The 13,440-nt window shown below is 56.4% G+C and overlaps 1 protein-coding gene and 1 pseudogene across 4 annotated transcripts; both read right to left on the bottom strand.

Moving 5' to 3' along the window:
- Positions 1–5,271: 5,271 nt before the first annotated feature.
- On the bottom strand, positions 5,272–6,266 carry LOC306639371 (large ribosomal subunit protein uL23-like; annotated as a pseudogene). Its single transcript has one exon. The product of its transcript is annotated as a large ribosomal subunit protein uL23-like (transcript).
- Positions 6,267–10,591: 4,325 nt separating this feature from the next.
- On the bottom strand, positions 10,592–13,425 carry RASSF7 (Ras association domain family member 7). Of its 3 annotated transcripts, XM_079104646.1 has the most exons (6): positions 13,179–13,312; positions 12,375–12,505; positions 11,482–12,194; positions 11,212–11,340; positions 11,057–11,138; positions 10,592–10,982 (listed from the first exon to the last, which is right to left on the bottom strand). In XM_079104646.1, the coding sequence occupies exons 1-6, from the start codon at positions 13,283–13,285 to the stop codon at positions 10,951–10,953; spliced, it is 1,194 nt and encodes a 397-aa protein (XP_078960772.1). In that variant the 5' UTR covers positions 13,286–13,312; the 3' UTR covers positions 10,592–10,950. The 3 variants fall into 3 exon arrangements, with proteins under 3 accessions (XP_078960772.1, XP_078960773.1, XP_078960771.1); XM_079104647.1 differs by lacking the exon at positions 13,179–13,312 and adding an exon at positions 13,403–13,425 and having other exon boundaries at positions 10,592–11,138; XM_079104645.1 differs by having other exon boundaries at positions 10,592–11,138.
- Between the last annotated feature and the right edge of the window lie 15 nt (positions 13,426–13,440).

Genomic DNA, 13,440 nt, shown 5'->3' with positions numbered 1-13,440 from the left:
CCGCTCATTGGCGGGAACCACTGGGACCAAGACGGGGAAGAACCCGCGGTCGGGACGTCGAGGCGTCGGCCCGGCATTTCCTCCCTAAAAATCACTGGTTAGTGCAGTGGAAGACCAGAGTCCCGAAATTCGTGCTGCCTAGCCCCCACGGGCGCGCGGGTCTGGGCCGCGCCCCCCGCCGCCGCAGGTGGTGCAGTCCGACGGCCCAGAGCGAATGGGCGGGACGCCCGCGGCCCAGAGTCCCGCCCTGGCCCCGCCCCCTGACGGCCTCGCCTGCCGGGCGCCCCTGGGCGGGGCCTCCCGCCGGCCCCTGCGGCGTGCAGCTTTGCTCCACGCCCTACTGCAAGGAGCTTGCGTAGGCTCGGGGTGGGCACTGTGTGGCGAGTTCTTGGGCAGCTGGATCGCAGCAGAGAACGAGCCCCCAGCCCCAGTCCCCTCCAGCCCAGCTCAGGGAGACACAGTAAACCGTGAACACTGTAGAGAACTCAGCTGTGTGGAATGTGAGGAGATGATTCGTGCTCTGACAAAAAGACTGCGAGCTGGGTGTGGTGGCTCTCCCAGTGGCTCAGAAGGCTGAGGCAGGAGGATTGCAAGTTCAAAGCCAGCCTCAGCAATTTAGCAAGGTCCTAAGCAACTTAGTGAGACCCTGTCTCTAAATAAGAAAAAGGCTTGTGGCTCAGTAGTTAAGCACCCCTGAGTTCAATTCCTGGTACCAAGAAAAAAAAAAAAAAAAAAAGATAAGATAGATGGAAAGAAAAGAAAGGAGAAAAGAAAAAGACTGCGTGGTAGGGTCAGGGTCAGGAGGCCTGGGAGGACAGGCCAGCGTTAATGAGGTACTGAGAAGAGCATGGAGGGGTGGAAAGACCTCTTGGCACCGCTAAACGAGGGAAGGGCCCTGTGGCTGGATTCCGTCCGGCCCTGCGCAGGTGACTGGTCCTGGCTCATGAACCCCTCAGGACTGCATGAGAACACGGTGCAGATTAGCCAGGGCAACCTAGCCATCTAGGACAGGACCATGCGTTTGGAAGGAATGGATCCTGGTAGCTCTAGAAAACAGCATTTGCTGAGGTGTTGGCTCTGAGTACCATGGAAGGGAAGGGGAAGGAAGGGTGTTAGGGCAGGGAGATGGGAATCTGTTCAGGGGAGGGCGGAGCTGGGAGAGCCCTGGGGAACCAGACAGCCCAAACACGCTGAGAGGCAAAGGCTGCACTGGAGGTAAAATAGGGTGCTGGGTGACTAGAGCCAGAACCCCAGGCTTCCAATGTTGAGAGGTCCAGAGTCCTCAAGAGATCAGTACATAAATAAATAAATGAATAAGTTCAGGGTGGTGGGAATGGGGGGCTGACAGAAGCAGGAGAGGGCCCGTGGCCCCAGGAAGCAGACACACACATCAAGGAAAGAGACCTGTTGGAGTGAGCTGGGGTTGCTGGCCCCCTACCCCAGAATAGCAGCACGCGGGGGGCAGAGGCTGACCAGCAGGTAGAGACAAAGCTTGCTCAGTGAGCAGCACCCAGGTTGCAGCCACCGAGCTGTGAAGGAGGTGAACGTGGAAGCAGTCAAGTCGAGAGGGGTTTTCTTCTGTTTGCGATGAGAGCAACATCAGGCTGAGTGGAAAGGAGGAGGGCTGGTGCCAGCGAAGGGTTCTCATGAACGGGCTCTCTGCTCTCGACGGCCCGATCTGGATGGGGCGGTTCCTCCGGAGTCTCCCAGACCAGGCACCTGCACTCAGGCACTTCGAGTGTCAGTCTGTGGCCTCAGCCAGCCCCTCTCTGCTGTGTCTTAGTGACTCTGGCTGTGAAATGATGCTGATGGTCCTACTCACCCCACACGTCGTGGTGAGCATTCAGCGGGTGAGCACTGCAGAGTCTCAGGTGAGTCCAGCATGGAAAAGAGGGGATGGCCCTCCAGCCCCCCGTGTGGGAATGGTACCTGATCATCTCTCCTGGTTTGGACTTTAGATGTGCCAGCCCTCCTGTGTGAACGAGCCTGCCTGCTAAAGTCAGTTAGATACAGGGGTGCCCTCACACACTGAGGCTCCTGGGAAGGAGGAAGACAGGTCAACCCAAAAGCCCCTTAGACAGGAGCCAACCGCTCCCACCTTCATCTACAGCTGCCCCTGGGACACAGCTGGAAAAACTGTCATAATAAATACATTCACACATAATGAAATGTGAAGAGCAACTCAGAGAGCATCTTTGGACAGTTCACAACCTACCCAGCTATGCCAATCCATGCGCAGTAGTAAAGGTAATCCCAAAGAGCATCCCAGGGCCAAACTGGGCCCCAACTGAGCATAGACATATCTGTTGATGCCCTCCCTAAGGTGTAAAATGATACCTTACCTGCTCACACACAAGTAGGTGCCTCACACCCTGGCAAGCACACACACGTCCCATATACAACCCCTCTCACATTAGTACTGTCACCCCCATGCACACCAGTAAGTTGCCTACCTGCCACTTCTCACGTTCTACTGCCCTGCCACCTCTCATGTGCTACTGCCCGTGTGCACACACACGTACAACCTACCCACACACACCTGCACCCCGAGGCCCCTGCTGGATTTCTGGTTTGTGCTGACATGCTGCTTCTGCCTCATGCAGGCACAGACAGGCACGGATATGGCATGCACATTTGGTACACAGGAGGATGGATCCAGTCTGAGAGCTCCCTCGGTTCCAGCCAGGCCAGCCTCTCCCAGAGTCCTCTCTAGCCCTTTCCCTCTGCCATCAGGCCTGGCACACACACTAGGCCCAGGCATCACTTTCTGCCCCACCCCAGAAGAGGGAAGCCCTCCAGAGCCAGTGGATCAGGTGGATATCCAAGAGAGGCGGAAGCAAGGGCAGGTGGAAGAAGGGAGTGGGGGAAGAACAAGGAGTTGAAACTCCCAGGGCCAGGAAGGAACAGGCAGCATTGTGTGCTTGGACCAGGGAAGGCCAGCGTGAGTGTCCTCTGACCATAGCCCAGGTGGCTTAAGACAACAGAAATTTATTCTCTCATAGTCCTGGAGGCCAGAGTCCCTCCCCACGGCTGTAGGACCGGGCTCCCTGCAGAGGTTCTGGAGGATCTCTCCTGCCTTTTCCAGTTGGGGGGTGGTGCTCCAGGCATGCTTGGATTGTGGTCACTTTACTTCAGTCTCTGCCCCTGTCTTCTCACAACCTTCTCCTCTGCGTGTCCTCTCCTCTGCCACTTATAAAGACACTATCATTGGATTTAGAGCTACACAGGTTATTAAGATCCCATTTCAAGATCCTCACTGAAATCATCTGCAAAGACCCTTTTTCCAAATAAGCACAAATACATAGGCCCTGGATATCAGGATATAGACATAACTTTTGGGAGTGCACCCTCCAGCCCACTATAGAGGGTGAAAGGAGGTGCATTTCAGGTCGGCAGGACTGGGGCAAGGTGAAGGAGCAAGACAGGCACTCAGTTTCTCCCTGCCCTCCAGTTCCTGACTTCTTCCCTCAGCTGTGTTCTGTTCTGGAGGTATGAGCTTCCTGATCTTAGAAGAGGGAAAGGTCTCCTGTGTTCTTGGACAGGCAGAATTAATATTATCAAAATGGCCATACTTCCAAAGTACTATACAGATTTAACACGATTCCAATTAGAATTCCAATGACATTTCTCATAGAAATAGAGAAAGCAATCATGAAATTCAACAGAAAACCCAGAATCGCCAAAGCAATCCTAGGCAGGAAGAGTGATGCAGGAGGTATCACAATACCAGACCTTAAACACTACAGTAGATCTATAGTAACAAAAACAGCATGGTATTGGCACCAAAACAGACAGGTAGACCAATGGCACAGGATAGAAGACATGGAGACAAACCCACATAAGTACAGTAACCTCATACTAGACGAAGATGCCAAAAACTTACAATGGAGAAAAAAAAATAGCCTCTTCAACAAATGGTGCTCACAAAACTAGAAATCCATATGCAGTAAAATGAAATTAAACCCCTATCTTGGGCTGGGGATACAGCTCAGTTGGTAGAGTGTTTGCCTTGCAAGCACAAAGTCCTGGGTTCAATCCCCAGCACCGCAAAACAAAAAACAAAAAACAAAAGCCTTGTCTCTTAATGCATTAAGGATCAAGGAATTAGTCCTGAGACCCTTCACCAAACAGAAGATAAAGTAGGCCTGCATCTCCATCACATTGGCTTAGGACCAGACTTCCTTAACAAGACCCCCATAGTACAAGAAATAAAAACAAGAATCAGTAAATGGGATAGATTCAAACTAAAAAGCGTTTTCTCAGCAAAGGAAACAATCAATAATGTGAAAAGAGAGCCTATAGAGTGGGAGAAAATCTTTTCCACACACACTTCAGACAGAGCACTAATCTCCAAAGTTTATAAAAGAACATTAAAAACTTTACAACAAAAATACAAAGAACCCAATCAATAAATGGGCTAAGGAAATGGGCAGACACTTTACAGAAGATATACAGGTGATCAACAAATATATGAAAAAATGCTCATCTCTAGTAATTAGCTCATCATCTCCAGTAACTAGAGAAATGGAAATTAAAAACCACCCTGAGATTTAATCTGTCTCCAATTAGAATGGCTATTATCAAGAATACAAGCAATAATAAGTATTGGTGTGGATGTGGGGAAAAAGGCACACTCATACATTGCTGGTGGGACTGCAAATTGGTGCAGCCACTCTGGAAAGCAGTGTGAAGATTCCTCAGAAAACTTGGAATGAAACCACCATTTGACCCAGCTATCCCACTCCTCAGTTTATACCCAAAGGACTTAAAATCAGCATTCTACAGTGATGCAGCCACATCAATGTTCATAGCTGCTCAATTCACAATAGCTAGATTGTGGAACCAACTTAGATGCCCTTCAATTGATGAACGGATAAAGAAACTGTGATATATATACACAATGGAATATTACTCAGCCATAAAGAAGAATAAAATTATGGCATTTGCTGGTAAATGGATGAAGTTGGAAAATATCACACTAAGTGAAATAGGCCAAGCCCCAAAAACCAAAGGCTGAATGTTTTCTCTGGTAAGTGGATAATGATACATAAGGGGGGATGAGGGGGTGGGAGAGAAGAATGAAGGAACTTTGGATGGTGTAGTGGAAAATGGGGCAGGAGGGGGTAGGGGAAGGAAAGATAAAATGAGACAGACAGTATTACCCTAGGTATATGTAAGATTACATGAATGGTGTGAATCTACATTGTGTACAACCACAGAAATGAAAAGTTGTACAATGAATCAAAACGCAGTCTTTAAAAATAAAAAAAATTAAATTAAAAAAAAAAAAAAGATAAGGGCTTCCTCAGGGATCCCAGTGGTTACTATGAGTTCATTCAAGACCCATGTAATCCAGGCCTTGTGGACCCCTCAATTTTTTTTTTTTTTTAACTGGGATTGAACCCAGGGGCATTCAACCACTAGGCCACATCCCTACCCTTTTTCATATTTTATTTAGAGACAGAGTCTCACTTGTGTTACTTAGGGCCTTACTAAATTGCTGAGGCTGGCTTTGAACTTGCAATCCTTCTGCCTCAGCCTCCCAAGCCACTGGAATTACAGGTGTCCAGTTATAATTTCTCAAAATTTTTTAGGTTAAAAAAAGGGTGTATTTAGAATTAGACAGCTGGACTCTGTTTAGATCATCCCAATTGTGTTGGCAACATCCAGAGCATCATAGTCAGGAGCCATTCAAACCTACGCCTTCTTCTCTCCATCAGGCCTGATCAGGGTGTTAGCCTTGGCCACATCAATGTCATAGAGCTTCCTTCCAGTTTGTTTGATCTGATGTTTGTCGGCCTTGACATCCACAATGAACACAAGTGTGTGGTTGTCTTTAATCTTCTTCATGGCTGACTCAGTGGTCAGGGGGACCTTGATGATGACACAGTGGTCAAGCTTGTTTCTCCTGGGAGCGCTCTTCCCTGGATATTTGGGCTGCCTTTGGAGCCGTTGGAAGGTAGGTGATGTGTGGATCTTCTTTTTATGGTGGTGGACATCCTTCAACACTGTCTTCTTGGTCTTCAAAGCTTTTGCTTTGGCTTCAGCTTTGGGAAGGGACAGGAACTTCCTTCTTAGCTTTTGGTGCCATCTTGGTGAAAAGGCCATCTCTCAATTTTTGACCTCAAGTGCAACCGAGTTGACTCCTGACTCCTCCCATCCATAAATGATCACACCTCCACCACACTATGTTTGAATTTGTCCCCACTATCCAAGTTTCCAGGTCCGGGCTGGGTCAGATGACAGGATCCAGCCCAGCCTGTGCAGGATGGCCATGGAGGGAGGGGGAAGAAGAGTAGGGCAGTGAGTTTAGGGGCAGGAGTGCACCAAGAACAGGTGGCTGAGGCTGAGTGGGATGGTCTCTGGGCCAAAGACCTGAGTGATGTGGGTGTAGAGGTGCTTTAGCTGAGCAGGGATGGCCCAGCTCTGAGATATGTGTGGGAGATGCTGTCTGGTTGAGGGAGATGGGAAAACAAAGAGCTTATGAGGACCCCTGCCTCAGGAGCAAAATGAGAGCAGGTACCCGCCTACTCCTCCGGGGTTCTGGAGCCAAGATTTCACCTCAGGAACCACCTTGGCCATGGTGGGAAGCGGAGTGAGCAGAGAAGAGCAAAGTTCTCTTGGCCACTACCTTGGCGTTCCGCTGTAGCTGGCCCTGTGTGTCCTTCGGTAGGTGACAGTCTGCTCCCCTAGACCTTTTCAGTGCCCACCAAGTACTCTTGCTGTGTCCCTGCAAAAGACAGGGACAAGTCCGCTGAGAGCCCAACCCCCGAGAGACGTCCCCTCCAGGCTAGGACTCCGGAGGTTTCCTTGGCGTAGATCCCACAGGGGGGACCCGGAGTCCCCAGGGTTGCCTGCAGGGGTCATCTGATAAACCAAACCAGACAGAGCGGGCGCTCCCTTGTCGAAGCCCAACTAACTCGCTTTTCCGTGGGGACCCCCAGGCATCCCAGCAGTTGGTGAAGTGCGGTGCAGGCAGGACGTGTGTCCGAGGGCTCCAAGTCAGGGCGCGTCCAGGCGCCTCCGGGTCACAGCTCAGGGCTATGTGCAAGGTTCTCCGGGAGGGGCGGACCTCGGACGGGGAAAGCCCAGAGTCCGCCAGGCAGTAATACTGCACTGGGGAGGGGGCGGGGCAGCTTCTTGCTTGCAGGCGGTCGGGCCACAAGGGGCCCTCCTTGCCCAGCTGTCCACCACACCGAACAGGCAGAAGACGGGACGACCAGGCAGCACCCCCCGCCCTGGGCCCAAGCGCCTGGCGAGTCAGGGCCGTACCAACGCGCGCCGAGGGGACCGCCTGGGCCGTACCACCCGCCAGGCCGGAGGGGACTACCTCACATCGAGGACAGCCCGCGATGCCCCGCCCGGCAGGTGGCAGCCCCGCCCCAGGCCGACGTGCAGAAAGGAACGCGCCGGCCTCGCCCGCGGAGGACCGCGCGGCGGTGGGCGGGGCGCGCTGCGCCCCCCTGGCGCCCACTGGCTGTGGCTCGGCAGGGCGGGCCTGGCTCGGCCGACCATTGGCTGTGGGACAGTCATTTACATACGGGGCGGGGCGGCGGGCCGGACCGGGGCCCCGCCGGGGGCGCGAGGGTGGCTGTGGCTGCTGCCGAAGTTGGTCCGAGAGCCCGCGACAGCCCTGTGCTGGGGTCTCAGGTGACGCACGAGGGGTCCCAGGGTGGCGGGCGGGGCGCACCTCAGAGGCTACTCTCCCCTGGGGAATGCGGGGATCGGGTGAGGCAGGGGCGGCGTGGCTTGGATGCCCAAGTTGGAGGGAACGGGGGCGGGGGGCGACCCCTCCACTCGCCCGCCCGCTGGACCGTCCCTCCAGGCGCAGGGCAGCCACTGCCCACCGCACACTGCGCTGCTCCGGACCCACTGTGCGTGTGACAGCGGCTGATCTGTCTCTGGGCAGCGCGAACCCCTGGCCCCTCAGTGACCTGGGTCTAGCGGGCAGGCGGGTGGCCACACGGGTCGGAGGGCGCGCACCTACGGCCTGGGAGGAAAGGGCAGCTGACCTCTGGTTGGGGGTCTCCTCTACACGCCTTTCTGTCATAGCCCAGCAAAGACCGGTGGGGGAGGGAAGGGGGACACGGGATTCTCTTCCCTCCATGTGTGGGAGACTTGAGACTGGGCCAGATACCCTCTTGGAGGGAACTTTTTTCTCCTTGTATCCCAGGGTACGAGGCTTGCTGAATTCCCAAGAGTCTTCACCAAGGGGTCCAAGCTCAGGACAGCCCTGGGCAGCAGGGGTGTTGTGATCTTCAGCCAACAGGACCCGGGCCTACAGGACCTGCCTCTGGGGACTTCCTATTGGAAGCGAGTGCAGCTTTGATTCTTCTGCAAGTTTTTGCCACTTCATTGAGGGAATCAGGACTGTGGGCCTCTTTGTGGGGCCCAGGGACAGGCCCCTCACTGAGTTCCTCACTGCTGGGTATTCTCAATCCACCCTGAAAGTCTGGCTGAGGAGTGTCTAGAGCAGCTGGGTCCAGACACCTGCAGCAGGCCCTGTCCTCTCCTCTGGGGGCTGTGAAGGTTGATGGCTGTAGGCAGGTCACCAGAAAGGGAGAGGCAGGCTTGGTCCAGGTCTCACAAGGACTGTGACTGGCTTTGGAGGGGCCTCTGTGCTGCTCCCAGTGTGGTGCCAGGCCTTGAAGCCTCTGGAAGTGAGAGGAGGCTGTGTGGCCTTGAGGCCAGGAACCTGCAGAACTGACTTATTACCAAGCAGCCACTTACCTCTTTACTGAGTCAGGGTCAATACTACTGTGACCCTCAGTAGCCTCTCAGCTGGGGTGAGCAGGAGCTCTGAGGCCTGCAAGGCCTGGCTCTGCCGTTCTGCTGGACTGCCCAGGCAGGATAGTGGCCTTGACTGTCTATCCTACAGACACACCTGGTGGGTGCCTCCCTCTGCTGGGTCTGGGTCCTGCCCTGCCAGGAATGGACGTCTGAGGGGAGCTTGACCATTCTTCACTTCAGCACAGCTCACACCACTTTCTTCAAAGAAAAGTTTAAAACTCAAAAGTAAACTTTTCAGCAACTCAGAAAGTCTGCTTAGTGATCTGAAGCACTCTGACAACTTTTGGAGTGTGGGATTTGATCTACCTGGAACAACCACCAAGGAAGAGAGCTCTACCCATTTTCCCATCCCAGAGCACAGCACCTGTCTGGTAGAGAAGAGGACTTGGGAGCTTTTTCAGGGCCAGCAGTTGCAGGCCATGGATAGGGCCTGGGAAGTGGCTTCAGAAGAAACAGGTGTCCTTGGAAGGGCACTGGAAACTCATGGACTGCACCAGCTTTGTGCCGCTTCCCCTCAGGGCTAGGGAAAAGGGACTCAAACATGGACGAACGTGGCCTACCCCTCCCTCCCCCAGCTCCCTGGGTGTAGGGTGGTCTCTGGATGACACCTGGCCTTGTCTCCTGCTGGTCTGTGGGATGAGCTTGGGAGCTAGACCATGATGGCTTAGAACTGATGCCCAGAAGTGCATCCAACCCTCCTGAGTGTATGCTGGGGTGTGCACGGGTTGGGTGAGGGGACAGGTCCCAGGCTGCAGCTAGAATGTCCTTTGCACTCTGGGTATCACCCCATGTGACCCTGTGTTTGGTCCTCCCAGGTCAGGCAGCAGCAGACTCAGGTGAGAGAACAAATAGGAGCAGTAGGCTGGGGGTTCTGGCCTGTTGACACCAGGTTGGGAGGCTTCGCCTGCTGCCCAGCCTCCCCAATTCCTTGCTCCCCACTTCTGGCAGGAAATGCCCAGTCCCACTTGCTCCCTGCAGCTGTGGGTTCCAGGTGGCCCTGACCTCTGTACAGCCCTGAGTGCCTTCCTTGACCCTCCAGCTCAGGGCTTCACATCCCCTGCAGTACACCTTAGAGGAAGTGGGGAGCCCTGGACCCAGCTCAGAGCCACCCCAGGAGAAAGCTGAGTCCACCCCAAACATGCCCTTCCATCAGATCCAGCACAGACTCCTGTCATCCACAGTGTCCCCATCCCATTCCCCAGTACCACCCATGAAACCCCCAAGTTCTGCTTATCACAAATATCTCCAACCCCAAACACAGCTCTTGGAACTGGGAATGTGCAGCCCTCCTGAGGACCAGGACTGTGGGAGAGGCCACAGCCAGCCCAGGGGCCTAGGCAGCAGCTGGGCTATGGAATCTGCCCTGCCTCCAATTTCAAAGCTGCAGATCACAGCAGAATCTTCAAGCCCACCCTGAGAGGTGGACAATCCTTGTCCACTCGATGCCCACACCCTCCCTGGAGCTGGCCAAGCTCCTCTGGGAGGAGCCTCTGGCCCACCCGAGTCCTGGACCTTCCCCTACAGGTTCTCTGGTGGCAGCCAGGTGAAAGAGGGATCCAGAGAGAAACCCAGGCAGGGCTGAGCCAGCAAGCTCCACCAGGCATAGAATCACAAAGCAAAGCTCTCAGGGGCAGGCAGTGCAGAGCGGTCAGAATGCGGGGCCCCAGGAGCCCCAGCCGCCCCAGCCTTGAAGCCTACTGAGCTGGGTCCTGAAGCACTTTCTCCAGGTAGTTTGGCGTCCTCTACAGTGGCTCCTGTGTGCACCCCAATTTCTAGACCCCACAGACATGGCCCAACACAGTTACAGGACACAATCAAGCCTCTTTGGGCCGTTTATTAAGGTTTAAGTGTCAGGGCAGAGAGGCAGTGCACACACATGGACACAGCCTTTGGCAGCATACATCTACAAGCTAAATACATTATCCACACATCACCATCTGCAACAAGTAGGAATGGACTCTGGGGCCTGGCACACTTGGCAAAGACTAGGGTGACCCCTTCCCAGCACTCCCGTCCCCCATAGCAGAAACCCCAGGGCACTGGTGCTTCCCACTCTGTGAGTAAAGAATCTTCTGTGACGATAGACTTTCTTGTTGTCCGGTGGCTTGTACTGGCTGACCTGGCTTGTCCTCAGCATTCACCACTCTGGGACAGGAGCTGCTACCTCCAGGAACTCTGCCTCATGGGGGCAACTGTGGGAAGGATAATGGCTGAGGCAGCTAAGACAGGGGAAGGCCCATCCTACAGGAGTGGGGGACAAACATACCCTCAGGACTCAGGCTGGGCACTAGGACAGGGTCCTGGGTTGCTCCCTGGAGGGCCTCTTCTCTGGCTGGGCACAGAAGGTCCTATGGAGAGATCAGGTCAGCTGGAAGGTGGGGTGGGCCCCACTGCCCAGTCTCGTCCTAGAATCACTCTGACCTGTGTGCCAGAGGGGGTTTTGTCTGGTTGTGGGGGCAGTGACAGTGCAGCCCCGGTCTGCTGGATGAACTGCTGCAGGTTGCACTGCCGGAGCTCCCGGTTCAGCTCCTCCAGCTCCTGGGCCTGGGCCTGGGGGGACAAGGATTCTCAGGGAGCACAGCTCTTGTGCCCCACATAGAGTACCCTTCCTGGTCTGACTGTGTGTCAGGCCCCCAAGTCCACTAGGTTGGGGGTGGGGCAGTCACAGGGGCTGGGGACTCCTGGGCTCACCTGCAGGGCATGCTCAGCAGCCTCCAGAGCCCGGCTCACCAAAGCCAGGCTGCCCTGCACCTCCGCACTCTGCCGTTCCTGAATGGCTAAGTCCTGGCGCAGGCGTTCAGTTGCAGATGCTGTGGCCAATGGGGGCCCAGGGGCCTCAGCAGCCAACCGCAGCTGGACCTCCAGGGCACGGGCCTGAGCATCCAGGGCCTGTAGCCGGGCAGCATGCTCAGCAGTGGCTGCACTCAGTGCCTGCAGGCGAGCCTGGCCCTCTCGTTCCCGGGCTTGTTCCCTCCGCAGCTCCTGCTCCCAGAAGGCCTCATGGCCCAGCTCTTCAGCATTCCTCTGCACCCTGAGCTCCAGGCCCTGAAGGTCTGTGAAGCAGCCTGGTGTGGGTGCTACAGGGGCCACAGGCTCAGGGGATGAAGGGCTGGGGGCCAGCCTGGGACACCCCAGACTGAAGGTTAGTGCTTTGCGGGGTTCACGACCTGGTGCTGTCCGTGGCTTTGGGGGGAGGCTGGCACGAACTGGGCATCGCTCTGGGGGTGGACAGCTGTCTGAGGAGGGCCTCCCAGCCAGGCTGGGCCCTGTCCTCCTCAGAACAAACTGGACATCGCTGGCAAATTGTCCACAGGTGGCCTGGGCACCCACTGGACACTCCTGTGGCAGCAGCTGCCGTTCCTTCTCCCTAAGCCGCTGCACAAGCACAAAGCGGCCTGTCTGGCCTGGGGGGAAAGGGGAAGGTCAGTCTGTCTCCCCAGTCTCTGTCAACCTGGCTTGAGAAATTGGGGAAGGAAAAAAGGGATCAAGAGCCAACCCCACCCATCTTTGAGGGATAATGGGGCTGGATCACCAGGCTCCAGCCCAGTCCCAATTATTGGGTTGTCTGCCCCCAGAAGACTCACCTATTGCTTGGGCTAGGGCGATGACCACTTCCTGGCAGGTGGTCTGCTCTGAGACCCCACAGACCACTCGCTGGATGCCATCCACCCACACCTTCAGTTCCATGGCTGCCAGCTCCAAGAACATCCCTGTCCTGTAGGGAGGACACAGGGTCAGGTCCTGCTGGCCCCCTCTCCGCCTGGCCTGCCATTATTACTGGCTCAGAGCTGTGGCCCCTGGGCGTAGGGCCCTGCCTTCCTGTACCCAGCCGGACCCCAAGCCACGCGTTCCCAGGGTGGCCAGAGGAACTCGTTCGCCTCTGGTGAGCCCCACTTCACCAGTCTCCTCGTGCCCCGCCCCCACTCCCGAACGAGGCGAATCATTAACCAGGTCCAGGATTTCCTGTCCCCCGTCACCTGCTTAGAGAGCACTGCCCCTTCCCGCCCGCGGTCGTCCCCAGGTACCCAAGAGGGCCCCCACACGAACGCAACGCAGTCAGCTGCCATGGGAACGCCTCCCCAAGGAAGGGGCCGTCTCGGGCGGCAGAGAGGCTGGGGATCATGACCCAGACTCGACCTTCGTCCCACCGCACCCCAAGACTCCCTCGGCCGCCCCTCCCGCCTAGTCGGTACGCGCTCCCGGAGGCCCCGTCCCTGCCGCGAACCCCGGCCGCGCTGGACCCCGTCGTCCCCGCTCCGCAGCGGGCTGGTGCAGGTGCGGCGCGGCTCCACGAGCCCTCTCTCCAAGCCCGCGGGAAACTCCTCGGCCAGGGCCGGCGCCCCGGCGGCTCGGGGCGTGGGGAGGCTCGGGAACTCGGCGCGGCTCACCTGGGCGCTCTCAAGCCTCTGGGACCCCGGCCTCCCGGACCCTGGCGCTCGGGTGCGCCGTAACCTGCCGCCCAGCGCCGCGGCGCTCCCCGGCCCCACCGCATCATTGGCCCGCGACCCGCACGCCCCGCCCCGCAGCGCCCCCATTAGCTCCGCGGCGCGGGCCTCCCGCCCCGCGCCCACTCCCATTGGCTGCCTCCGCCCGTCCCGCCCCATTGGCTCACCGCCCCCTCCCCGCCCCAGCGGCGCCCAGGTGTGGGCG

This window comes from Sciurus vulgaris (assembly GCF_902686455.1).
Source record: "Sciurus vulgaris genome assembly, chromosome: 11".
Taxonomy (NCBI): Eukaryota; Metazoa; Chordata; class Mammalia; order Rodentia; family Sciuridae; genus Sciurus; species Sciurus vulgaris.
The sequence above is the reverse complement of the archived record's forward strand: the minus strand, read 5'-3'. Positions and strand labels throughout refer to the sequence as shown.